The sequence below is a fragment of the Sphaeramia orbicularis genome, chromosome 10, assembly GCF_902148855.1.
Source record: "Sphaeramia orbicularis chromosome 10, fSphaOr1.1, whole genome shotgun sequence".
NCBI classification, from domain to species: domain Eukaryota; kingdom Metazoa; phylum Chordata; class Actinopteri; order Kurtiformes; family Apogonidae; genus Sphaeramia; species Sphaeramia orbicularis.
This window is the reverse complement of record NC_043966.1, coordinates 49,068,854-49,096,104: the sequence shown is the minus strand read 5'-3', so window position 1 is coordinate 49,096,104 and position 27,251 is coordinate 49,068,854. Positions and strand designations below refer to the sequence as shown.

Below are 27,251 nucleotides of genomic sequence, written 5' to 3'. Positions count from 1 at the left end.
GATGGTGTGTTCAAAGTGAAGTGCAGAGTTAGTTTTCTGCCACACAACATTTTGCATTTAGGCCAAAAAGTTCAATTTTGGTGTCATCTGACTAGTACCTACCTGAGTACCTTCTTCCATATGTTTGTTGCCCCCCCCAACACACACACGACTTCTGGCAAATTGCAAACAGGACTTCTTGTGGTTTTCTTTTAACAATGGCTTTCTTCTTGCCACTCTTCCATAAAGGTGCACGACTAATAGTTGTCCTGTGAACAGATTCCCCCACCTGAGCTGTGGATCTCTGTAGTTGGCCCACAGTCTCCATGGGCCTCTTGGCTGCATCTCTGATCTGTGCTCTCCTTGTTTGGGCTGTAAGTTTAGGGGGACGGCCGTGCCTTGGCAGATTTGCAGTTGTGCTATCTCTTTCCATTTCTGGACGATGGATTGAACAGTGCTCCGTGAGATGTCCAAAGCTTGGGAAATCTTTTCATAGCCTAACCCTGCTTTAAAGTTCTTCACAACTTTATCCCTGACCTGTCTGGTGTGTTCCTTGGACTTCATGATGCTCTTTGCTTCCCAGTATTTTCAGTATTCTCTTCTTGATATATTCCTGGAGGTTTGTGGACAGTGCGCACAGAGTCCACTCTGCTCACAGTACGTGTGCACAGTATGCCCGATGTCAGTCCTCCACTTCCTCCACATACAGGTCTGTCGTGTTATACTCTTAGAATAATGTATGTCAACACTACGAAACTGTTCAATCAGCTGAAGAGACAGCATCCCAAACAGTAATAGAGTCAAACTGAACTAGAAGACCAGCCCCACCGCAGTCAGAGGCAACAGGTAGAATTAAACAAAAGCAAACTTTAAAGCAGTTAGTAAAGGCACTCTATGAAGAGTAGCAAGTACGTTCCTTTTTGGAGTGCCTGGATGATATTCTTCTCATTTTGGACTTCTTCCTCCATCCAAGACCACCCAATAAACTGAGTACCAGTTGAAAAACCAGAGCTACCAGCCACCTGTTCTGTAAGCCTGGAGGATTATTGGAAACAGTTGATAATTTGATAATTTCATTGATAATTGATAATTTGTTCTGTATTTTTTTTTTTTTTCTTTTCAATTTATTGAAAGCTACCTCAGAAAGCAAGTGCAGTTTAGTTTTTATGTTCAAGAGTGCGCTTAGTCAGAATGTTGTTTACCTTTTTGGTATGTTTGTGTTCTTGGCACATATTCACAAAATTGCACAAACTAAATTAAAAGCAGAAAGAGGATGTTGTGTTAGAAGACACACTCAGCCTGCTGTTTCAGTCTGTCCTCAGCCTTCTTAACGTCTTCTTTGTCCTCCTGTTCTCAGTGGAGATGTCGGCTCATGACATGGTCTGCTTTGACAAAACGTTTGAAGCAGCTGAAGCTCTGCTTCACATGGAATCTCCTGGAGGTCTGCCCTCTGAACGCAACACAGGTAAACACACTGAATATGCTCCATCTACATTAATCCACTTCTGCAAGCATTGATACTAGGCTTTAAGCCCATCTGTATAAAACTGAGGGCCATGCCATTTAAACCATGTCAGAGCTATGTTCTTTTTTTCACAAACTTTTTGAAGCCTCCTAGTAGAGCCCAACGATATGGTATTTTTGGGTCGATACCAATATTGGGGGCTAAAAAAAGCTGTTACCCGACATATCAACTGATATATTTGCCAATACATGAACTAACAACATTGATATACACAGGATATAATAGTCTTATATTAGATAATGGCGGACATATGAATGAACAGTTGCATCTTTGTTTATCTCACAAAGATAATTTACACAACTTTAAAATGCTGTATAATAGTGATATACCATATGCCCCCAAAAAAATTACAAACGGACTTTCTGCTTTCAAAATAATTCAACAATCTAAATGCTATTTCAAGGTATGAAACTAAAACTTGTTATCTACATCTTGCAGAAAACCCCATTTAATTTGGTTCAGTGGTCATAGAGAAATGTGGATCTTTGTAAAGCATGTCATGGGTTCGTTTCTTCCAAGTTTGGCACTTGGATGCTCTTGGCATCCATATGAATGAAAATATTTTGCTCGCAACTGACAGGGCAACTAACAAATGAATTCAAATTCTGTGCATAACATAATATCAGAGGTTTGTACTCGTGAGGTTTTGTTGTTGAAAGACATTGATCTCTCAATTACCATTTTGCATTTGTTCCCTAAGGAGCTAACATCTGTTGACAAGCATTTCACTTTGATTCTTACCTATCCAATTCTCAAACTGCAAATTCAGTATGGTTGGTCTACCTCCTAAAACTCCTGCTCAGAGAGCATTCATTGTGTTAAGGTACACTGAAACAAACCACAGTCTTTACTTTGTAAGGGAGGAGTTTCGAGAAAGGTTTGATCGGGATGCCCTGAAGAAAGAAGAAATGAACCCATGACATGCTTTACATAGATCCACATTTCTCCGTAACCACTGAACCAAATTAAATGGGAGTTTTCTGCAAGATGTAGGTAACAAGTTATAGTTTCATACCCTGAAATAGCATTTAGATTGCTTAATTATTTTGAAAGTTATCAATGTGGAAAGTCCGATTGTAATTTTTTTTGGGACATACGGTATTAGAGTAGTATGTGACCCGTGAGAAACCACAGGTTGTAGATGTGGGGGATGAATAGTTCGTAAGACGGGGAGAGTAGTGGTCCATGATTTTCAGGGGAGTGGGGGTGGGTGGCAGTCCGTGATTGTGTGTGTGTGTGTGTGTGTGTGTGTGGGGGGGGGGTCCATGCTTGTTGGGGTGGAGGATGGTGGGGGTTAGCATGATTGTCGGAGTGAAAGTGTAAGTGACATGCTTTACTAATCCTCTATCTGGGTAGCACAGACACCCAGGAGCAGCGAGTGACAGAATCTCTGCGCTGCAAAAAAGTTAATACATCAGTTACATATTGACCGATGTTGATTAATTGGTGATATGCTATATTTGGCCCAGTTGGGCTCTACCCCTTAGTATGTAAAGGGCTAGCTGAAAGCATTAGCGAGCTGTTGTTTGTTCCTCAGCAGAGGATGTGATGATGGAGACAGTGGTGGAGGTTTCTACAGAATGTGGAACTATAGAGGAGGAGTCCTTCCCCATCCCACCTGACTGTGAACCTGCAGCCAAGAAGAGGAGAGGAGGTGAGTGTCAGCAGCACCACACGTCTGATCTGGCATCAAAGGCACTTTTAGCAGGTTTCAGGTATAATTTACAGCAGTGTTTATTGGCCACCTCAGCTCAACTTAAACCGATGGCATGTCAAGTCTCCAGTGGCTGCTTTTACAAATTCATTACTGTTTTATGGAAAGTATTCCATTTTTTGTGGTATTTTTTAAATAAATCTCTCAGAAGAGTAAAAGATACTGGATATAAAAAATATACCTAAAGAGAAACGTTTCTGCCAAATTTCATGTCAAAAGCTGCAACACAGCCTTCCGGTGGCGCACAGACCAATATGGTCACATAAGAACTGAGCTCCTGCGCTAGCTCAGTATTTCCTCCAACTTGAAGACAACATCTGGCAAAAACTGTAACATTTCGGTTCAGTAATGAGTGGGGATAAAACTACGAAAGGTGGACACAGACTACGAAGCGTTCCTTACAGGGAAATGGTAGAAGTAGACCTGGCTAATGTAGCGGACCTAGCATCAGGGCAACATGACGATAGCACAATTACCCTGATCCAAGATGCTATAAGTGAGGTTGTGATGGCTGGGATGGCAACCTTCCAAACAGGCTTGAAGAACGACCTGCAAGTTTTCCGCTCCGAGAGGATATAAAGAACGGATAGGACGACTTTACCAAAGAAATACACCAAAAGCTCCAAGAAACTATTCACCGGGTGGAGGAAACTGTGAACCGTGTGAAACAGGTTGAGGACAGTATGGCAGAGATGGAACGATGGGACATTGGGGTTAAGGACATGCTTGTGCAACTGTTACAAAATCAACAGGCACTCCAGGAAAAGTGTCTGATTTAGAGGGTTTCGCCAGGTGAAATAACATCCGAATCTGTGGTGTTCCGGAAGGCTCTGAGGGCACGTCTATGATTACTTTTGTGGAGAACCTTATAAAGAGCAAACTCAGAGGTGACTTAAACCCTGAATATAACCTCGGCATTGAACGTGCCCATTGTGCTTTGGGACCAAAACCACCAGCGAGCACATCCCCAAGCTCAATAATAATTCGCTTCCTCCGGTTCACAGTCAAAGAAGAAGTGCTCCGAGCCGCATGGGAAAAAAAACAATACAGGTCCACAGTAAGAAAGTGTATTTTGACCACAATTACGCGCTGGATATACAGAAAAGAAGAAGAGAATACATCCCTATTAAAAGAGCATTAAAGGAGAAAGGAATTCGCTTTCAGACTCCACTTAGTAAGATGCGAGTCTTTTATGCATCAGGAAGTGTGCTCTACAACAACACATCCCAAGCTGCGGAGGATCTGCAACAGTGGATGAGCTGGTCGTGACAGCAGGGACCAAACTACTTAGATGACGGCAGAAACGCTGAGGCAGCTTTTACCATGGGAGACGCAGACATCACATCGTGGGATTTCCAAAACCATGCTCAAGAGAAACTTAAGGAATTCCGGAGAATGTCGGGAAACTTGCCGGTAATCAAGTGAGGATTCTATGTGAGAACTCGGCTACGTTCTGGTGAGACTTGTTTTTTCAGATTATTCATGTCCAATGGCTTTAGTAGTCCTGTCCGAATTCATTTTCTGTAGAAGGGCTAGTGCCTTACTACATGGATAGAGAGTCACTAAGTAACTGTTGAGTTTTATCATTGCAGCCTACATTGCTGTCTTCTTTTGTTTTTTCTCAATGCTCATCATGGAGAGGGGCCCCACCTTGTGGCAAGTCCCCTCACTAACAAGGAACAATATGGTATCCTTCTCGGTGGAAGTTCAGTTTAATGTTGTGTGGTTTTATTGTTCAGTGAGTTTGTGTTTTAAGGTTGTTCTTTGAGGTCTGGGATGGTATATTGTTTATACACAAATGATGTCTTATAAATACTATATGTACTGTCACTGAATGCTAACGGATTAAACAATCCCATAAAGAGGAGCAAAATGGTGGTACAAATGAAAAAGAAAAGACAGACATAGTGTATTGGCAAGAAATGCATCTTTCTAACACAGAACATGAAAAACTAAAAAGATGGGTGTTTAAACACATATTATTCATCTCACAGAAGTGGTAAAAACGGGGAGTGGCTATTTTAATTTCTAATAAAGTAAATTCAAATCTGAAATAAGAGACAAGGAAGGCAGATTCATTTTAGTAAAGAAAAATTGACCAAAAGGATGTCACTTTATTTATGCGCACCCTTCAGCGATGTGAGTTTTTAAAAAAAAAAATTTGATCTGATTACCACAGAATCTCATGGATGTCTTATTGTGCAGGGGATTTCAATTTACTGTTAAACCCCCGACTGGATACTACTACACAGGCAGAAAATGCTCCTCTGTAGAGACACACGGTGAAAAGAATGTTATCAGACTTGGGCCTCATTGATGTGTGGCGATCTGTACACAGATCTGCCCCCTGGACTGTACTTTTTACTCTGCACACCACTCAGTCCACTCTAGATTAGATTATGCTTCATGTATAATTGGGATCTAAACAGGATAAAAGAATGTAGACTTGGTCAAGAATTCTTTCTGACCACTCTGAATTTATTTAAATCTGCATCTGGATGGGTGACGGAGAAGAAAACATTATGGAGACTAAACACAGGCATGTTGACGAACTCATCTTTCTTCAAGACGATGGCAACTGACCTGAGATTGTATTTACAGGACAATGATAATGGAGGAGACAAACCCAAGCATTATATGGGATGCAGCTAAGCTGTCCTCCGAGGTAAAATACTAGCGAGATCTGCCATGCTTACAAAGCAAAAGACTGAAGAATTATTACAGTTACAGGGAAGATTAAAGGTTTTAGAGGAGGCATATTTAATAACAAAAACCCCACTGTAACCAATTCAAATTAGACAAACAACAGGAACTAGGTAAGATACTAAGCGAAGAAGTGGAGAAAAACATACGCTTCGTGAAACAGAGATTTTACGAAGTGGGCCCCAAAGCATCTAAACTGTTGGCATGGCGACTAAAAAAGCAACAAGCTGAAAATACTATATTTAAATCAGAGATCCTAAAACAACAAAATTGTAACTGATTTAGACCAAATTCAAATTCATTTGAAACCTATTATAAATCTTTGTATAGTCAATCTGAATTAGTTAATGAAGATGCAAAAACAAATTTTCTGAACTCCTTAGATCTCCCCTCAGTTGGCAGGGAAGCAAATAACAAACTTATGTAAGTCTGTAAACAGACTTAACACGCGAAGAAATAGATAAGGCCATTTCTAGTCTAAATACTAATAAGTCGCCTGGTACTGATGGGTTCCCACCCGACTGGTACAAGGCGATGAGAGAATACCTTCTACCCACTCTAGAAATAAGCTTTAATTACATTTTGAAAGGAGGCGCAACACCTCCATCCTGGAAAGAGGCCTTTATATCTGTGATACCTAAGGAGGGAAAGGACAAAACACTGCAAAGCATACCGACCAATAAGTGTTTTAAATACGGATTATAAATTATATACAACCATTCTAGTTAAGAGAATGGATGCAGTTATGCCCTCATTGATTGATGAAGACCAAACTGGTTTTCAAAAATAGGCAAACCCAGGATAACATAAGGAGAGCTCCACATATTATTGAACACATTAATAGGGGGAAAATTAGTTCAAGTATTCTCAGTCTAGATGCTGAAAAAAGCCTTCGACTCAGTCCAGGGGGATTTTTCTGTATTAGTAATGAAAAGATTGGTTTCTGTAGTGGTTTTATAAATTGTATCCAGACATTATATTCTTCCCCTATTGCTAGACTAAAAATAAATGGTAGCCTTACTAATCCTATTAAGTACAACGCGGCTGCAGGCAGGGGTGTCCTGCAAGTCCCAACCTGTTTAATTTATTTATTGAACCTCTAGCCCAAGCAATATGCAAGGAAACTGCATTAAAAGGTATACACATAGGTGGGGAAGAATGTAAAGTATGCTTATATGCAGATGATATCCTCATTACAATCACAGACCCTAATTCATGTCCTACAGGTGTTAATGAAGATGTTGGAAATGTACGGTACATACTCAGGGTATGTTCTAAATGTCCAAAAAACCCAAGTCTTAACGTTTAACTTTTATCCTACACAAGAATAATTTCCAAATTTAATTTTAACTGGCACTCAAAACGCAATAAATATTTAGGAGTGTATCTACCCAAAGATTTGTCACAGGTGTATGCTGATAATTATAACCACATTAAAGCTATACCGTATGATGTGGCATTTTTACACTTTTCTTTTGTCATCTTAAAATGCTCCTAATAAGTGGTGTGTCAAACTAAAATGTAAAAGAAATCCACCAGGTATTGAAACTCAAAAATGTTTAATTCTCATATATTCTAATAAAAGTCTGACCAATCATTTTAGTCGGTCCGAATAAAATAATTGGCCGAACCTGACTGAGCCTCCTTTCAATCATCCATTACGGCCGTCCAGCATCCGATCCTTATCGCCGTCTCACATCCGATATGTGTCCCTCTGAATCTGACGCTTCACTGGCGCTGCTTCTCCTGTCACTGACCACAGTCTACTGTCTAGGATGTGTATGGATAGAACTGACATGCACATGTGGAAGGGATTAAATGGATTTATGAACAGAAAACTGAGGGGCACAACGGGAGTCTGATGAATGAAGGATGGAGATAAAGTCCGGAAGTCAGCTGTACTGGACTAAACAGGTCTGCATAAAGCTCAGCTTTTATGACGGTGGGACTCATACAGGTACATGTACATGGTGTCACACAATGTAAGATGATGTAGGATGATAATTGTATGGACTATGAAACTTCAAATGTACACGGAAAATTCACGGAGGCCGCGTGTTCACAGTGCGCGCGCCCATCCCCTGGGCACTGCAGTGAAGACACTGACCCAGTACTGCACAGACCAGGTCTACTGATTGAATAGGAGCCGCGGGCCCGCGGCAGGTGATCATGCATCTGATTACTGAGGGAGGGGTCCGCGGACACGCCAAACGGACCGGACCTCCACCTCTGCTTCCTCCTCCGTGTGCATCGCGCATCAGGAGAGAGGAGGAGGAGCCTCAGAGCTCAGGCAGAGGGAAGGGGCGGGGCTTTGGAGGGAGGCGGGTTGTTCATGTTCAAACTTTTACTAAGTGCTGTGAGAAATGCCACATCGGTAGGTATAGCTTTAATGAAGATATAATTAGTGACCTCAACAGCTGGAGCCTGCTCACCCTTGACTTTGGCAACAGGATACAGACAATCAAGATGAATATTCTGCCTAAACTATTATATCTCCTTTTATTCCTACCAGTGCCTATCCCTGACAAACAGTTAGGGAATGGAATAAGCACATTTCAAGATTTGTCTGGCTCAAGAAGAGGACCAAGAGTTAAATTTTCTACCTTACAGTTGCCGAAGGAGAGAGGAGGTCAGGCTCTACCTTCTTACGTGACTGTTATATCTATGCCAGTGCTCTCGATTGCGACCGAATGGGCGCATATGTGCCAATAATTTTGGACGTGCGACCTTAATATGAAATCACGGTTGCACTGGTGTGACTATCAAAAATTAAGCAAAAGCTATAGGCCTGCGCCTCGATAATGGGCTGCAGAACAAAAGCCACATGCTGACAGGAGCACTGGAAAAAAGCCCCAATGCCACACTGGCTGACTCAAGCGTGAAAATAAACGCCCCGCCGGCATAACAAGCGGTCAAATAAACTCCCCTCCCGGCTGACACATGCCGGTATTGTTACACCTTCCTGCGTTTCGCCTGCTTGCACAAACCCGGAAGTGCGCTGGCTGGCAGTAGGGCCAACAAACGTCATGGTGTGGTTATTTCCATGATGTTAGCAATCAAGTAATGATTGGCTAGAAGTTTCTGAGAACCACTGGCCTTGTTTAGACCAGATGAAGCGCTCAATAGCGACCATTTTTCGAAGGCTTCTGTCTCAAGGAAAGAGTGTACGGAGTCACCAACAGGGCAGAAAATCCAGACCAAAATGATCAGCTGGAGACCGTGTCCGCGGTCTGCTAGCGATGTGGACATCCCGTCCTCCGCAGATGATGTGCTGAGAGCTTCAGCAGAGGATGAGCATCATTGCTCTGAGTGAGCAGACCAGGTGCTGAGTCACTGTGTATGGTTCCAGTTAGAGCTGACATGAGTCTATTTATACATAATTTTCACATTTTTGACCGAACAAAATTCATTTGATAACTTAGTATCATGTCTATGACAACAGCGTACATGCCAAGATTCACGCAGATCGGATAAAATCCAATGTAGGAGTTTGAAAAAGTAGGTTTTTTAGTTTTTGCAATTTTGCCGGAAAACAAGTCCTCCCCCAAATCTGCCTGATCTAGCCCATGTGATTCAGCCCTATTCAGGGAATCTGAGGATATGATGATTTTGAATGTGTGATATGCAGTGTGGGAGTTGTAGACCCAAATGCATTGTCGTTGGTTATAGCGCCCCCTGCTGGTGGACATATATAATTTTTTGTGTCTCAGTTCCGTGCAGGGGTCTAGACCAACCCTCCAAATTGTCACCACTCTACCATGTATGGTTTAGGCTGCAGTAACAGTTTATAAGCGGAGAAAAATAATAATAACTAGAACTGCGAGCAGTTATGAACGGGGGCCAAGCCTCCCCGCCCACTCGGACCCCAGGCCCCACAGAGCCCACGGAAGTCGGCCCCGAAGGACGTGGGTCTGGGGCTGAGCTGGTGGAGGCTGGGCCCCGTTCATAAGGGTTTACAGTTGGAGTAGTATTCCACCGTCTGAGCCGCTGTATTCACTGGAATGGGACAAATGCACCAGTAGAGTGGAAGGAGGAATGTGTGGGAACTGGGATTAGTTGGAATAGATTACACTCACGTTGACCAGTCATTACTAAACTGTACAGCTGGTCTCAGGAGTGACCCCACATCATACTCACCAAATTTCATTGAAATCTGTAAAGGCGTTTCAGAGATAAAAATTTCACATATTTGCAGCGCCCAATAGAGGCTAACATTCATCAAATTCAGCTCATACCCTCACAGTGACATGTCAACCAACTATCTTATATTTGGTGTTGAAAGAATTTAATTTGTCTGAGATTTGTAATAATTAAAATTTTTTTAGCTAGCTACAGAAAATTATTCATTGATAAATTTCACATTTTTTGACCGAAAAAAATCCTTTTGATAACTTAGTATCATGTCTATGAGAAGAGCGTACATGCCAAGATTCATGCAGATCGGAAAAAATCCCAAGTAGGAGTTTGAAAAAGTAGGTTTTCCAGTTTTCGCAGTTTTGCTGGAAAAAAAGTCCTCCCCAAATCAACCTGACCACGCCCATTTGATTCAGCCCTATTCAGGAAATCTGAGGATATGAGGTTTTTTAATGTGCAACATACAGTGTGGGAGTTATAGGAAAAAATGCATTTTCTTTGGTTCTATGGCCCCCTGCTGGTGGACATATATAATTGTTTGCGTCTCAGTTCCGTGCAGGGGTCTGGACCAACCCTCCAAATGTCAGCGCTCTACCATGTACGCTTTAGGCTGCAGGAACAGTTGGAGCCGGATTCCCTGCATTCAGTGGAATGGGACCAATGCATTAGGAATGCAAAAGGAGGAATGTGTGGGACTGGGATTTGTTGTAATAAATTACACCCATGTTGACCAATCATTACCAAACTTTACAGCTGGTCTCAGGAGTGACCCCACATCATCCTCACCGAATTTCGTGTGAATCGGACCAACTTTTTTGTGACTCAGTGTTTCTCTATTTATAGCGCCCCCCTATTGTCCGATTACCGCCAAATTTGGTACAGAGCATCTGGTTGACCTCTAAAATAAGTATATTAAGTTTGATGCTGATAGCATTTACTTTGAAAAAAATATGCAACAATGTGTGTTTTTTAGCTAGCAAAAAAATTTGCTCGTTTATAACTAGCACATTTTTTACAGCAGCAAACTGATTGTGATAATTTAGATCAGAAGCCTCTGGAGATTGTCTGTGCAAAGTTTGAAGCCAATGGGGCTTAAACCCTAGTAGGAGTTCGAAAAAATATGTTTTCGATATGTAGCGACTTAGAAAGAAAACTAGAACTGCGAGCAGTTATGAACGGGGGCCAAGCCTCTCCGCCCACTCGGACCCAGGCCCCACAGAGCCCACGGAAGTCGTCCCCGAAGGACGTGGCTCTGGGGCTGAGCTGGTGGAGGCTGGGCCCCGTTCATAAGGGTTTACAGTTGGAGTTAGTATTCCACCGTCTGAGCCGCTGTATTCACTAGGAATGGGACAAATGCACCAGTAGAGTGGAAGGAGGAATGTGTGGGACTGGGATTAGCTGGAATAAATTATGTCCACGTTGACCAATCATTACTAAACTTTACAGCTGGTCTCAGCAGTGACCCCACATCATACTCACCAAATTTCGTTGAAATCTGTAAAGGCGTTTCAGAGATAAAATTTCACATATTTGCAGCGCCCAATAGAGGCTAACATTCGTCAAATTCGGCTCATACCCTCACAGTGACATGTTAACCAAGTATCTAATATTTAGTGTTGATAGCATTTAATTTGTCCGAGACATGTAATAGTTAATATTTTTTTAGCTAGCTACAGAAATTTATTCATCAATAATTTTCAAATTTTTTGATCCGAACAAAATTCTATTGATAACTTAGTATCATGTCTATGAGAAGAGCGTACATGGTAAGATTCAGGAGATTGGACCAAATCCCAAGTAGAAGTTTTAAAAAGTAGGTTTTCCAGTTTTCGCAATTTTGCCGCCTAAAAAGTCGTACCCTAAATCTGCCTGACCACGCCCATGTGATTCAACCCTATTCAGGGAATCTGAGGATATGAGGTTTTTCAATGTGCGATATGCAGTGTGGGAGTTATAGACCAAAATGCATATGCCTTGGTTCTATGGCCCCCTGCTGGTGGACATATATAATTGTTTGCGTCTCAGTTCCGTGCAGGGGTTTGGACCAACCCTCCAATGTCAGCGCTCTACCATGTACGCTTTAGGCTGCAGGAACAGTTGGAGCCAGATTCCCTGCATTCACTGGAATGGGACCAATGCATTAGGAATGCAAAAGGAGGAATGTGTGGGACTGGGATTTGTTGTAATAAATTACACCCACGTTGACCAATCATTACCAAACTTTACAGCTGGTCTCAGGAGTGACCCCACATCATCCTCACCGAATTTCGTGTGAATCGGACCAACTTTTTTGTGACTTGATATTTCTCTTTTTATAGCGCCCCCTATTGTCCGATTCGTACTAAATTTGGTACAGAGCCTCTGGTTGACCTCTAATAAAACTATCTAAAGTTTGATGTGGATAGCATTTATTTTGAGAAAGATATGCAACAATATGATTTTTTTTCGCTAGCAAAAAAATTTGTTCATTCATAACTAGCACATTTCTTACAGCAGCAAGCTGATTGTGATAACTTTATATCAGAAGCTTCTGGAGATTATATGTGCAAAGTTTGAAGCCAATGGGGCTTAAACCCTAGTTGGAGTTCGAAAAGTATGTTTTCGATATCTAGCAACTTAGAAAGAAAAATATGCAGTGGAAGTGGGCGTGGCCTATGTCAAACGACTCATCTCTTTCCAAGGAATACAAAGATGTAAAGTTTATGAATGTGTCATTCAAAATGTGGAAGTTATAGGAAAAAACGCGTATTTGTCCGTTATAGCGCCACCTAGTGGAGTACATCCACAGTTTTTGCTCTGGTAGATCTGTGTCCTATTCTATAGGGTCCATAGAAATTTCACAGCCCTCAGCAGAACAGTTCAGCTGTAGGAAATGTTTGTTGTTTAACTTGTAATAAGCCATGCCCACATTGTTCAGCCACACCCACCTTCAAGATATGGCCTCAGGATTGGCCCTTCATCATACCCACCAAATTTTGTAGAAATCGGTGTAGCCGTTTAGGAGATATAAATTTTCCATATTTGCAGCGCCCCCTAGTGGCCAACATTCACCAAATTCGGTTCATTCCCTCACAGTCACATGAGAACCAAGCATCTAAGATCTGGTGTTGATAGCATTTACTTTGACCGAGATATGTAAGAGTTAGCATTTTTTTAGCTAGCTACAGAAATTTGTTCGTTAATTATTTGCGCATTTTTCAACCAAACAAAATTCTTGTGATAACTTTGGATCAGGTCCATGAGAAGAGTGTATGTGCCAAATTCATGCAGATCAGATAAAATCCCAAGTCGGAGTTCGAAAAAGTAGGTTTTTCAGTTTTCGTGATTTTGCAGGGGTAAAAGTCATGGCGGAAATGGGCGTGGCCTTGCTCATGTGATTCAGTACTATTCAGGGAATCTGAGGATATAAGGTTTTTGAATGTGCGACATACGGTGTGGGAGTTATAGACCAAAACGCGTTATCTTTGATTATAGCGCCCCCTACTGGTGAATATATGCGCATTTTTGCGTCTGAGGCCCCTGCAGGGGTCTGGACCAACCCTCCAAATTGCACCACCGTACCATGTACGGTTTAGGCTGCAGTAACAGTTTTACCGGCGGAAAAATAAAAAGAATAATAATATTGATGAATAAAAATCCGTACAAAAACAATAGGGTTCCACAGCACCGCTGGAACTGTGGAACACGTATGCTGGCATACGCATCCCCAGTCCCCGCGGGCTTGGCCCCCTAATAACTAGAACTGCGAGCAGTTATGAACGGCGGCCAAGCCTCCCCGCCCACTCGGACCCCAGGCCCCACAGAGCCCACGGAAGTCGGACCCGAAGGACGTGGGTCTGGGGCTGAGCTGGTGGAGGCTGGGCCCCGTTCATAAGGGTTTACAGTTGGAGTTAGTATTCCACCGTCTGAGCCGCTGTATTCACTGGAATGGGACAAATGCACCAGTAGAGTGGAAGGAGGAATGTGTGGGACTGGGATTAGTTGGAATAGATTACACTCACGTTGACCAATCATTACTAAACTTTACAGCTGGTCTCAGGAGTGACCCCACATCATACTCACCAAATTTCATAGAAATCTGTAAAGGCGTTTCAGAGATAAAAATTTTACATATTTGCAGCGCCCAGTAGAGGCTAACATTCATCAAATTCGGCACATACCCTCACAGTGACATGTTAACCAAGTATCTACTATTTGGTGTTGATAGCATTCAATTTGTCCGAGATATGTAATAGTTAACATTTTTTAAGCTAGCTACTGAAATTTATTCATCAATAATTTTCAAATTTTTTGACTGAACAAAATTCTATTGATAACTTAGTATCATGTCTATGGGAAGAGCGTACATGCCAAGATTCACGCAGATCGGAAAAAATCCCAAGTAAGGAGTTTGAAAAAGTAGGTTTTCCAGTTGTCGCAATTTTGCTGGAAAAAACAGTCGTCCCCCAAATCTGCCTGACCACGCCCATGTGATTCAGCTGTACTCACAGAATCTGAGGATATGAGGTTTTTTAATGTGCGATACACAGTGTGGGAGTTATAGACCAAAATGCATATGCCTTGGCTATATTGCCCCCTGCTGGTGGACATATATAATTGTTTGCGTCTCAGTTCAGTGCAGGGGTCTGGACCAACCCTCCAAATGTCAGCGCTCTACCATGTACGCTTTAGGCTGCAGGAACAGTTGGAGCCGGATTCCCTGCATTCACTGGAATGGGACCAATAAATTACACCCACATTGACCAATCATTACCAAACTTTACAGCTGGTCTCAGGAGTGACCCCACATCATGCTCACCAAATTTCGTGTGAATTGGACCAATTTTTTTTTGACTTGATATTTCTCATTTTATAGCGCCCCCTATTTTCCAATTTGTACCAAATTTGGCACAGAGCATCTGGTTGACCTCAAAAAGAAGTAAATTAAGTTTGATGTTGATAGCATATACTTTGTCAAAGGTATGCAACAATATGTGTTTTTTTTAGCTAGCAAAAAAATTTGTTTGTTTATAACTAGCACATTTTTTACAGCAGCAAACTGATTGTGATAACTTTAGATCAGAAGCCTCTGGAGATTGTGCAAAGTTTGAAGCCAATAGGGCTTAGACCCTAGTAGGAGTTGAAAAGTATGTTTTTGACATGTAGCAATGTAGAAAAAAAAATATTGCAGCAGAAGTGGGCGTGGCCTATGTCAGAAGACTCACCTCTATCCAAGGAATGCAAAGATGTAAAGCTTATGAGTGTGTCATTCAAACTTTGGAAGGTAGAGGAAAAAATGCGCATTTGTCCATTATAGGACACCTGATGTACTCCACCTAGTGGAGTACATCGACAATTTTTGCTATGCTAGATCTGTGTCCTATTGTACAGGGTCCATAGAAATTTCACAGTCCTCAGCAGAACAGGTCAGCTGTAGTAAAATGTTTGTTGTTTAACCTTGTAATAACCACGCCCACATTGTTCAGCCACACCCACCTTCAAGATATGGCCTCAGGAACGGCCCTTCATCATACCCACCAAATTTCATAGAAATTGGTGATGGCGTTTAGGAGATATAAATTTTCCATATTTGCAACGCCCCCTAGTGGCCAACATTCACCAAATTCGACTCATACCCTCACAGTCACATGACAACGAAGGATCTAAGACCTGGTGTTGATAGCATTTACTTGACTGAGATATGTAAGAGTTAGCATTTTTTTAGCTAGCTACAGAAATTTGTTCTTTAATTATTTGCGCATTTTTTGGACCAACCAAAATTCTTGTGATAACTTGGATCAGGCTTGTGAGAAGAGTGTATATGCCAAAATTCACGCAGATCGGACAAACTCCCAAGTCGGAGTTCGAAAAAGTAGGTTTTTCAATTTTCGCGATTTTGCGGGGAAAAAAGTCATGGCGGAAATGGGCGTGGCCTAGCTCACTTGATTCAGTACTATTCAGGGAATCCAAGGATGTAAGGTTTTTGAATGTGCGACATACGGTGTGGGAGTTATAGACCAAAACGTGTTGTCCTTGATTATAGCGCCCCCTGCAGGTGGATATATGTGTATTTTAGCATCTGAGGTCCCTGCAGGGGTCTGGACCAACCCCCCCAAATTGCACCGCGGTACCATGTACGTTTAGGCTGCAGTAACAGTTTTATCAACGGAAAAATAAAAATAAGACTAGAACTGCGAGCAGTTATGAACGGGGGCCAAGCCTCCCCGCACACTCGACCCCAGGCCCCACAGAGCCCACGGAAGTCGGCCCAGAAGGACGATGGTCTGGGGCTGAGCTGGTGGAGGCTGGGCCCCGTTCATAAGGGTTTACAGTTGGAGTTAGTATTCCACCGTCTGAGCCGCTGTATTCACTGGAATGGGACAAATGCACCAGTAGAGTGGAAGGAGGAATGTGTGGGACTGGGATTAGTTGGAATAGATTACACTCACGTTGATCAATCATTACCAAACTTTACAGCTGGCCTCAGGAGTGACCCCACATCATACTCACCAAATTTCATAGAAATCTGTAAAGGCGTTTCAGAGATAAAAATTTCAAGTATTTGCAGCGCCCAATAGAGGCTAACATTTGTCAAATCGGCTCATACCCTCACAGTGACCTGTCAACCAAATTTCTAATATTTGGTGTGATAGCATTTAATTTGTCTGAGATATGTAGTAGTCAACATTGTTTTAGGTACCTACAGAAATTTATTAATTAATAATTTAACATTATTTGACCGAACAAAATTCTTTTGATAACTTAGTATCATGTCTGTAAGAAGAGCGTACATGCCAAGATTCACGCAGATTGGCCCCAAATCCCAAATAGGAGTTTGAAAAAGTAGGTTTTCCAGTTTTCACAATTTTGCCGGAAAAAAAGTCATCCCCAAAATCTGCCTGACCACGCCCATGTGATTCAAACCCTATTCGGGGAATCTGAGGATATGAGGTTTTTGAATGTGCGATATGCAGTGTGGGAGTTATAGACCAAATGCATATACCTTGGTTCTATGGCCCCCTGTTGGTGGACATATATAATTGTTTGCGTCTCAGTTCCGTGCAGGGGTCTGGACCAACCCTCCAAATGTCAGCGCTCTACCATGTATGCTTTAGGCTGCAGGAACAGTTGGAGCCGGATTCCCTGCATTCACTGGAATGGGACCAATGCAATAGGAATGCAGAAGGATGAATGTGTGGGACTGGGATTTGTTGTACTAAATTACACCCACGTTGACCAATCATTACCAACTTTACAGCTGGTCTCAGGAGTGACCCCCCATCATGCTCACCAAATTTCGTGTGAATCTGACCAAGTTTTTTGGTGACTTGATATTTCTCCGTTTATAGCGCCCCCTATTGTCCGATATGTACCAATTTGGTACAGTGCCTCTGGTTGACCTCTAAAACAAGTATCTTAAGTTGATGTGATAGCATTTATTTTGACAAAGATATGTTACAATATTTGTTTTTTAGCTGGCAAAAAAATTTGTTCGTTCATAACTAGTACATTTTTACAGCAGCAAGCTGATTGTGATAACTTTAGATCAGAAGCCTCTGGAGATTGTATGTGCAAAATTTGAAGCCAGTGGGTCTTAAACCCTAGTAGGAGTTCGAAAAAGTATGTTTTCAATATGTAGCGACTTAGAAAGAAAGAAGAAAAAATATGCAGCGGAAGTGGGCGTGGCCTTTGTCAGAAGACTCATCTCTATCCAAGGAATACAAAGATGTAAAGTTTATGAATGTGTCATTTAAAATGTGGAAGTTAGAGGAAAAACGCGGATTTGTCTTTTATAGCGCCCCCTAGTGGAGTACATCCACAGTTTTTGCTGTGGTAGATCTGTGTCCTATTCTATAGGGTCCATAGAAATTTCACAGCCCTCAGCAGAACAGTTCAGCTGTAGGAAATGTTTGTTGTTTAACTTGTAATAAGCCACGCCCACATTGTTCAGCCACACCCACCTTCAAGATATGGCCTCAGGAAAGGCCCCTCCATCATACCCACCAAATTTCGTAGAAATCGGTGCAGCCGTTTCAGAAATATAAATTTATCAATATTTGCAGCGCCCCCTAGTGGCCAACATTCACAAAATTCGGCTCATACCCTCACAATCACATGTGAACCAAGGATCTAAGATTTGGTGTTGATATCTTTTACAATGACCGAGATATGTAACACTTAGGATTTTTTTAGCTAGCTACAGAAATTTGTTTGTTTGCACATTTTTCGACTGAACAAAATTCTTGTGATAACTTTGGATCAGGTCCATGAGAAGAGTGTATGTGCCAAAATTCATGCAGATCGGACAAACTCCAGAGTCGGAGTTCAAAAAAGTAGGTTTTTCAATTTTCCGCGATTTTTGCGGGGGAAAAATGTCATGGCGGAAGTGGGCGTGGCCTAGCCCACGTGATTCAGTATAGTCTGGGAATCCGAGGATATAAGGTTTTTGAATGTGCAACATACGGTGTGGGAGTTATAGACAAAAACGCGTTATCCTTGATTATAGCGCCCCCTGCTTGTGAATATATGCGCATTTTTGTGTCTGAGGTCCCTGCAGGTGTCTGGACCAATCCTTCAAATTGCACTGCCGTACCATGTACGGTTTAGGCTGCAGTAACAGTTTTATCAATGGAAGAATAAAATAATATTGAAGAATAAAAATCCGTACAAAAACAATAGGGTTCCGCAGCACCACTGGAACTGTGGAACGCGTATGCTGGCATACGCGTCCCCCAGTCCCCCGTGGGCTTGGCCCCCTAATAACTAGAACTGCAAGCAGTTATGAACGGGGGCCAAGCCTCCCCGCCCACTCGGACCCCAGGCCCACAGAGCCCACGGAAGTCGACCCCGAAGGACGATGGTCTGGGGCTTGAGCTGGTGGAGGCTGGGCCCCTGTACATAAGGGTTTACAGTTGTAGTTAGTATTCCACTGTCTGAGCCGCTGTATTCACTGGAATGGGACAAATGCACCAGTAGAGTGAAAGGAGGAATGTGTGGGGACTGGGATTTGTTGTAATAGATTACACTCACATTGACCAATCATTACTAAACTTTACAGCTGGCCTCAGGAGTGACCCCACATCATACTCACCAAATTTCATAGAAATCTGTAAAGGCGTTTCAAAGATAAAAATTTCACATATTTGCAGCGCCCAATAGAGACTAACATTTGTCAAATTCGGCTCATACCGTCACAGTGACATGTCAACCAATCAAATTTTATTTATATAGTGTCAAATCATAACAAAAGGTATCTCATGACACTTTACATATAGAGCTGGTCAAAACCAGACTCTCAAGCTAATTTACAGAAACTCAACAGAATCTTCCAGGAGCAAACACTTGACTTGTGGCAGTGGTGAGTAAAAACTTCCTTTTAACCGGCAGAAACCTCGAGCAAACCCTGACTCCTAGAGGACGGCTTTTGCCTTGACCAGTTGGGCCAAAAGAGAGAGGGTAAAGGAGGAGAAAAAGAGAGAGAGATAGAGAGACTGGGGGAGAGTGGGAGAAGGGGGGAGTAGGGGGAGACACATGGATGCAATTGACGCACAGATAACTGAACTAGAACTGTCAAAAGTAGATCAGCTGGTGTTAGTATAATTACTAGAAACCAGAACAAAGGTCCTTGACTGTTAATACTACTACTATATAACAAGCATTAACAGTGGATGTACAACTATACAAATTAGAGGGCTGATTATAGTGTATCACCGATTAATCAACATCGGCCAATATGTTGCTGATGTATTAATTTTTTTGCTGCGTGGACATTCTGTCGCTCACTGCTCCTGTGTGTGTGAGCTGCCTGGAGAGCTAGAGGAACAGTAAAGCAAGTTAGTTTCACTTTCACTCCTGCTCGGACAATGATGCTATCACCCCCACATACACAATCGCATAATCACGGAGCTACACCCCGCTCATGCACTCTGACAAGGATGGACTGCTAATCCCCCTGCTCCAAAGGCCCCCCCCCCCCGGCAAAATCATGGACTGCTACCTTGCGCTCTGAGGAGGATGGTCCACTAACCCCCCCCCCATGAAATATTCACCCCCCCACACACACACCCATGTCTCTGTGCTTCCTGTCTACCTCACAGGTTTAATTCTACAGGCAGGCCTGGGTATTACTAGAGTAGGGTAGAGTGGGGACAGGTGTAACGGGTCAGTTGTAACTCGCCTTTTTTTAGCCCCCAATATCAGTATCAGCATCGGCCCCAAAATCCCATATCGGTTGGACTCTACTACAAATACAAGTACTAACAGTAGATATACTGCTATCACAACAGTTAGTACAAATAATAGAAACAGCTACCATCTATGGTACTATATGATAAACACCATCACAGCTATATGAATAAGTGAGTGATGACGATGAAGGCAGGAGAGAGGCAGGTCCAGAGTAGGTCCATGGGAAACCTGTGATGATCCTGGCAGAACCTGTGAGGAGATAAAGCACAGAAACTCTGGGGAAGAAGTCAAGTCAGTAATATGTATACGCTAGGGTGTAAATAGAGGAGAAAGTAAGAGAGAAAAGGTCAGAGAGGAGGAGGAGCAGAGAAGAGCTCAGTGTGTCCAGATGAGTCTCCCAGTTGTCTAAGCCTATAGCAGCAGAACTAAGAGCAGCCTGAGCCGCCCTAACTATAGGATTCATCAAAAAGGAACATTTTTAACCTACTCTTAAACATAAAGATGGTGTCTGCCTCCAGGACTGAGGCAGGGAGGTGGTTCTACAATCATGGAGCTTGATAGCTGAAGGTTCTGGCCCCTGTCCTACTTTTGGAGATTCTCGGGACCACCAGTAAGCCTGCATGTTGAGAGCGTAGTGCTCTTGATGGATTGTATGGAACTAAAAGTTCTTTCAGATAAGTAGGTGCCTGGCCATGAAGGGCCTTTGTAAGTGAGTAGGAGTATTTTAAAGTCTGTCGTAGCTTTTACAGGGAGCCAGTGCATTACCCATTCAAACTTTAGTTCATTTTTAATGCCATGCGATCTACCAGACAATCGCGATTGACGTATAAGACACCCCTGGCCTGCTGAGTCTGAAATACTACCTAGACTAGAGAGAAACAAGATATATGTTTTTTTTAATTGTTCTTAGATAGAGTTTGATTGTAAAATTAGCCTGTAGATAACCTAAATTGATGCAAACTGACAACCTTTCACACAGTTTAGAACTGTAAAAAACCAACTAATAATAATAATAATAATAATAATAATAATAATGGATTAGATTTGTATAGCGCTTTATGTATAGCTCAGAACGCTTTCTATGGTGCACTGGAGGGAGCACTGGTGTTGAGGATGATATCCGAGGAGATGTCATCCCCAATTCTGTGGTGTGTGTGTGGTGTGCTGTGGTCTGTTGGAGAGGAAGTCCTTAATCCATCTACAGAGGTGGTAGTCCAGGCCCAGTGAGAGCAGCTTGTTGACCACCTTTTCCAGGTTGATGGTCTTGAAAGCAGAGATGAAATCAACAAACAGCAACCTCTGCATTCTTCGTGCAGCTTGTAATGTTACAAATAAATAACTTTATGTTGCATGATGAAATTGAAAAGATAAAGTGAAAAGTATTAACATCCTCGTTGCTTAGATAATTATTCAAATGGCCTACAAATTAAAACTGACCCAAAAAAAGTATGACATAAATTGTGGCCAATGTGAGGTTAATAATGTAAATGCTCATCACAAAAGATGACCATTGACTGTCGGCTACAGAAAGGCTCCCCCTCCTCACAAAAGCCAATTAAACCACTGCCTACCATGACTTGGTCCTGATCATATAGTAATTAACAGTAGCAGAAAAAATAACCTGGATCAGTAGTGTCATGTAAATGCAAAGGCCATGCCTGAATGCCCATGATGATGTGTAATTACAGCAGTTTGTACACAGACCTGTATATGGTAATGTTATTATGAATGGTTAAATTTGTGAGTTTGCTATAGATTTACCATGCCTGCAGTTAGTGTCACATTTGCAAGCTTTCATTTTCAGCTGTGACTGTCAGGTAATGCATTGGTTCCTAATCTTCTGTATGAAAGTACATAAAGTGAAGGTCTTGGGGGGGTGGGGGGGGTAGCAGTTTTGAAGGAGTCTGGAATATTTTTATTTTGACAAAGAGCAAATGCCCTGTTGATGAGTATTCAATTCAAAACCAGTTTTTCACCTGGTTTTGAGCCAAAAGGCGGGTTGTACAGTGGTGAATTGAACTTATTGGACCTTATAGTGTGTGCTTAACTGACAGACTTGAATCTGCTGTATTTAACCTGATCCACATCCAAAAAGAAATACATTAGATCGGAGCAGTGATTACACCTGTCAAGACCTAAAAGCTGGAGAAATAAGGCTCTCACTGTGTGTCTGTGTTCAATGCAGGAGGACGGAAACCCAGAACACACCAGCCTGCATCCAATGGCTCCTTTGACCTGGGGATGAAGAAGAGACCAAGGGAGGGTAAAGGTTAGTGACACCACCTGGATCTATCATTAGGGACCAAGCCAAGAGGGCAGGTCCACTCACACAGTGAGTGCTGTGAACTTTGAACTGGATTTTGACCCCCTAAACATGCTCGAAAACTCACCAAATTTGGCACAAACGTCAGGTCCGGCGAAAAATTTGATAAAAGGCAAAAATTAACCCCGTAGGTGCCAAAATGGGCTCTCTAGCGCCACCTATGTCAAAAAACACGGAAACGCCATAGCGTCCAGCAGGAATGTCTGAGAGACATGAAACTAATGCCAAAATGTTTGTTATATCGAGCACTACAAATGTTCCAGTGGGCACCAAGAGCTAACTCCAACAGGAAGTCGGCAAATTGCCTTTCAAAGTAAAACCCTCAACTTAAAACTAGTATGAGCCAGTTTGTCATATTGGCTTCTAAATAGCATCAAAAGATAGAGTAAACCCTTCTTAAAAAACTGTCTTCGCAAATTTGTAATTAATGTCTTAGTTATTTTTTATAAGCTCGGAAAAATGCGATGTCTGGGACTAATTTTTCAATTTTGACTTTTCCTCACGTTATATATCCACACGTTCAGAAAATTCACCCAATTCTCCCGTGCAAAAATTTTTGAGATAGGATGTACAGTTATGGATTTATAAGAAATTGTTCGTTTTTATGCTTTTTTCGTTTTAAACTGCCATTTGACCCCCTCAGCATGCTCAGAAACTCACCAAACTTGGCTCATATGTCAAGTCTGGTGAATACGTTCATACAATATCAAAATTAACCCATTAGGTGCCAAAATGGACTCTGTAGTGCCACCTATGTAGTCAAAACACACAAAAGCTGCCCTAGTGGCCAGTAGGAATGTCGTACAGACATGAAACCAATGCCAAAATGTTGGTCTCATCGAACCCGACAAATCATACACTCACACTCATGAGCTAAATCCAACAGGAAGTTGGCAATCTGCCTCTGACTGTATTCTACCTTCAAAGAATTCATTGGAAGTGGCTCTTGTCCACCATCACTGCTTATTCAGTTCAATCTCTTATTACAAATATGATATATTAATCCACAAAGGACACTTTCTGTTTTCCTCTAGTCCAAGAATTTTTGAGATACGATGTAGTTATAAATTAAACAGTTTGCTTCAAAGAATAGCTGTCTCCCTCTTTGAGAGTTTAAAGAGGTGACGACCTGCCAAATTCTTCGCATACCGATGCCTGAAAGTGGATTGGCTGAATCTTTTCCTGTGTAATGCATACAATGAAACCACCAGGTGGTGCTCTAAGACCATGAACAGACAGTCAGATTCCTAGTTTGACTTAAAAACTTGACAAGACTCTTCACTGTCAATCTCTACACAAGAACATTTGAACAATTCAGAAAAAATACGAAAATTACTTAAGAAATGTTTTTATGTATGTAAAAAATTATATATGAATAAAAGTTTAATAATAATGAAGACATGATAAAAACGTGAATGGTACACACACATACCCAGAAACAAACACACATACACAAACACAAACACACAAAGACACACACACCCACCCACACCCACATTAGTTTTTGCCAGAAGGCAAGGCCCCTATTTTTTTCGTTCGTAAAAAACGAAATTATTAGGGACCGAGCCAAGAGGGCAGGTCCAGTCACAGTGAGTGGACTTGCCAGAAGGCAAGGCCCCTATTGTTTTTCATTCATTTTTCATTATTAGGCCCGAGCCCAGACATACATGTTGGCGAGGGCCTATTAAAATTGCATGGTTCCGTTATTTTTTTAGGGACCGAGCCGAAAGGTAAGGCCCTCTCACACAGTGAGAGGCCTTGCCTGTAAGCAAGGCCCTATTGTTTTTCGTTCGTTTTTATATTTTTTTTCCCGACCGCCACTTTGTACTGGATTTTGACCCCCTAAATATGCTCAAAAATTCACCAAATTTGGCACACATGTCAGGTCTGGCGAAAAATTTGATAAAATATAAAAATTATACCAATAAGTGCCAAATGAGCTCTCTAGTGCCCCTTATATACAAAAAAACGGCCCTAGCGCCCAGTAGGAATGTCGTAGAAACATGAAACAAACGCCAAAATTTTTGCCTCATTGAGCCCGACAAATCACGCACTGACACTCATGACCTAACTTCAACAGGAAGTTCAGAATTTGCCTGTCAAAATAAAATGCTCAAATTGCAAACTTCCAGTAGGAATGTCGTACACACACGAAACCAACGCCAAAATGTTCGCTTAATCGAGCCCAACAAATCACGTGCTGACACCTATGAGCTATCTCCAACAGGAAGTTCGCAATATGCCTTTCAAAATAAAATTTTTAAAACTAACTCGTATGACACTGTTTGTCGTATTGACTTCTAAATAGCACCAAAAGGTAGAGTGAACCCTCTTCAAAAAAGTGATCTCGGGCTTTTCCATAACTGTCTCAGTTTTTTTTTTTTTAGAAGCCCGCAAAGTTGCGATGTTTGGAACTCATTTTTCACTTCAGACATTTTCACCACATGTGACATATCTATCCGTTTACGGGACTCAGCACAACTCTCACAAGCAAAAATTTTTGAGATACGATGTACGGTTATGATTTATAACAATTTGTTTATTTTCATACTTTTTCCACTTTAGACTGCCATTTGACCCCTTTAACATGCTCCAAAACTCACCAAATTTGCCATATATGTCATGGCTGCTGAACACTTTGATTCAATATCAAAATTAACCCCTTGGGTGCCAAAATGGACTCTGTAGCGCCACCTTTGTACTAAAAAACACACAAAATCTGCCCTAGCAGCCAGTAGGAATGTCACAGAAACATGAAACAAATGCCAAAATGTTGGTCTGATTGAGCCCGACAAATCATACACTGACACTCATGAGCTAACTCCAACAGGAAGTTGGCAATCTGCCTTTGAAAGTTACTCTACGTTTCTGCAATTACTGCTTATTCATTTCAGACTTTTGACACAAAAGTTATACCTCGTTGAATTCCCACAAGTCCGCAGAATCCAAAAGTGAAAGAATTTTTCAGATACGACCTACGGGTACGGAATAATGGTGATTTTTTGAAGAGTATGTTTAGTTTCACTTTTGACAATGACAAAATCCCTATATAAGGACTACCAGTGCACAAATGTATGTGTCTGATAATAGACTAGCGGATAGAGCAGTGGTCTATTGCATGGGAGGCATGAGTTCAAACCCCAGGCGAGACATTGACTTTTTTTTTTTTTTTTTTTCCCCCCCTCACATGTTAAAACAGGTTTTTCTGCATTGTATCGTGGATATTGGACATTTTGCACACATTACAAAGTACACTGTGTACATTTTTTCAAAATACAACCCTTATGAAAAAAATAAATAATGTCTCTTACATAACTTCTTTTCATTTTTATGAGCAAACGCTCAACTGTTTGTACAATGTTTCTTCATTCAAAAGTACTCTTTCTCACAGACACACATGCTCACACAATAGGGTTTTTCCAAAATAATAGCCTTAAATGTGATAAATCATCACTTTTATGCTGAGTTATTCATACAATTTCAATTCATTTTTCAAACTGATTCTTTCTCTGACATACAAAACAATGCACATACACACAGTAGGGTTACCAAAATAAAAGTCTCATTTAAAGGTGATGGTGGTTTCAGGAGAGGGTCGCTGGTGTTCTGTAGAGATGTAAGGAGGACAGACACTAAAGGGTGGGAACTGGTATCAGGACAGAGAGGTGTGAGTGGAGCTGAGGTGTCGACGGTCACGGGAGGCGGATCGCAGGGTAGGCGAATCGCGTGGGAGGCGGATCGCCCAGTGCGAGGTCCCGCCCAATGCTGCTTGCAGCTTTAATTATTAGTATTATTCAGACACCACTTTGACCTGGATTTTGACCCCCTAAACATGCTCGAAAACTCACCAAATTTGGCACACATGTCAGGCCTGGCGAAAAATTTGATAAAATGTAAAAATTAACCCAATAGGTGCCAAAATGGGCTCTCTAGCGCCACCTATGTGAAAAAAACGGCAACTGCCCTAGTGGCCGGTAGGAAAGTCGTAGAGACATGAAACCAACACCAAAATGTTGGTTGGACAATGCTCTACAAATCATCCACTGACACTGATGACCTATCTTCAACAGGAAGTTTGCAATATGCCTTTCAAAATAAAATTTTTCAAAATAACTCAGATGACACAGTTTGTCGTATTGACTTCTAAATAGCACCAAAAGATAGAGTGAACCCTCCTCAAAATAAAGATTTCGTACCTTTTCTATAACTGTCTTAGTTTTTTTTTTTTAGAAGCCCGCAAAGTTGCGATGTTTGGAACTCATTTTTCACTTTGGAGTTTTTCCCCACATGTGACATATCTATCTGTTTACGGGACTCAGCACAACTCTCACATGCAAAATTTTTTGAGATATGATGTACTGTTATTGATTTATAACAATTTGTTTATTTTCATACTTTTTCCACTTTAGGCTGCCATTTGACCCCCAGACTTTGACACAAAAGTTAAAGCTCATTAAATTCCCACAAGTCTGCAGAATCCAAAAGTGAAAGAATTTTTCAGATACGACCTACGGTTATGGAATAATGGCGATTTTTATGAGACTATGTTTAGTTTCACTCTCACAATGATAAAATCCCTATATAAGGCTTTCCAGAACAGGTCCCTGTGTGTCTGACAATAGACTAGTGGATAGAGCAGTCGTCTAATGTACAGGAGGTGTGAGTTCAAACCCCCGGCAGGTCAGTGACTTTTTTTTCCTCTTTTT

General features: G+C 41.7%; 1 protein-coding gene and 1 long non-coding RNA gene across 4 annotated transcripts in view; one reads left to right on the top strand and one right to left on the bottom strand.

Annotated features, from left to right (window-relative positions):
• Window positions 1-610: 610 nt before the first annotated feature.
• Window positions 611-20,158, bottom strand: LOC115427104 (uncharacterized). Its single transcript, XR_003936437.1, has 3 exons — window positions 20,144-20,158; window positions 13,886-13,891; window positions 611-784 (listed from the first exon to the last, which is right to left on the bottom strand). It is a non-coding gene; the product is annotated as an uncharacterized LOC115427104 (long non-coding RNA).
• Window positions 1,313-27,251, top strand: part of LOC115427101 (ETS-related transcription factor Elf-2-like) — a 37,601-nt gene continuing 11,662 nt past the window's right edge. For 2 of the 3 annotated variants that reach the window (XM_030145501.1, XM_030145502.1), the window contains exons 1-3: window positions 1,313-1,444; window positions 3,042-3,158; window positions 22,408-22,491. In XM_030145501.1, coding sequence (XP_030001361.1) covers window positions 1,342-1,444; window positions 3,042-3,158; window positions 22,408-22,491 — 304 coding nt within the window. In that variant the 5' untranslated portion in view covers window positions 1,313-1,341. The remainder of the gene's footprint in view (window positions 1,445-3,041; window positions 3,159-22,407; window positions 22,492-27,251) is intronic. The other variant, XM_030145503.1, reaches the window with a different exon arrangement.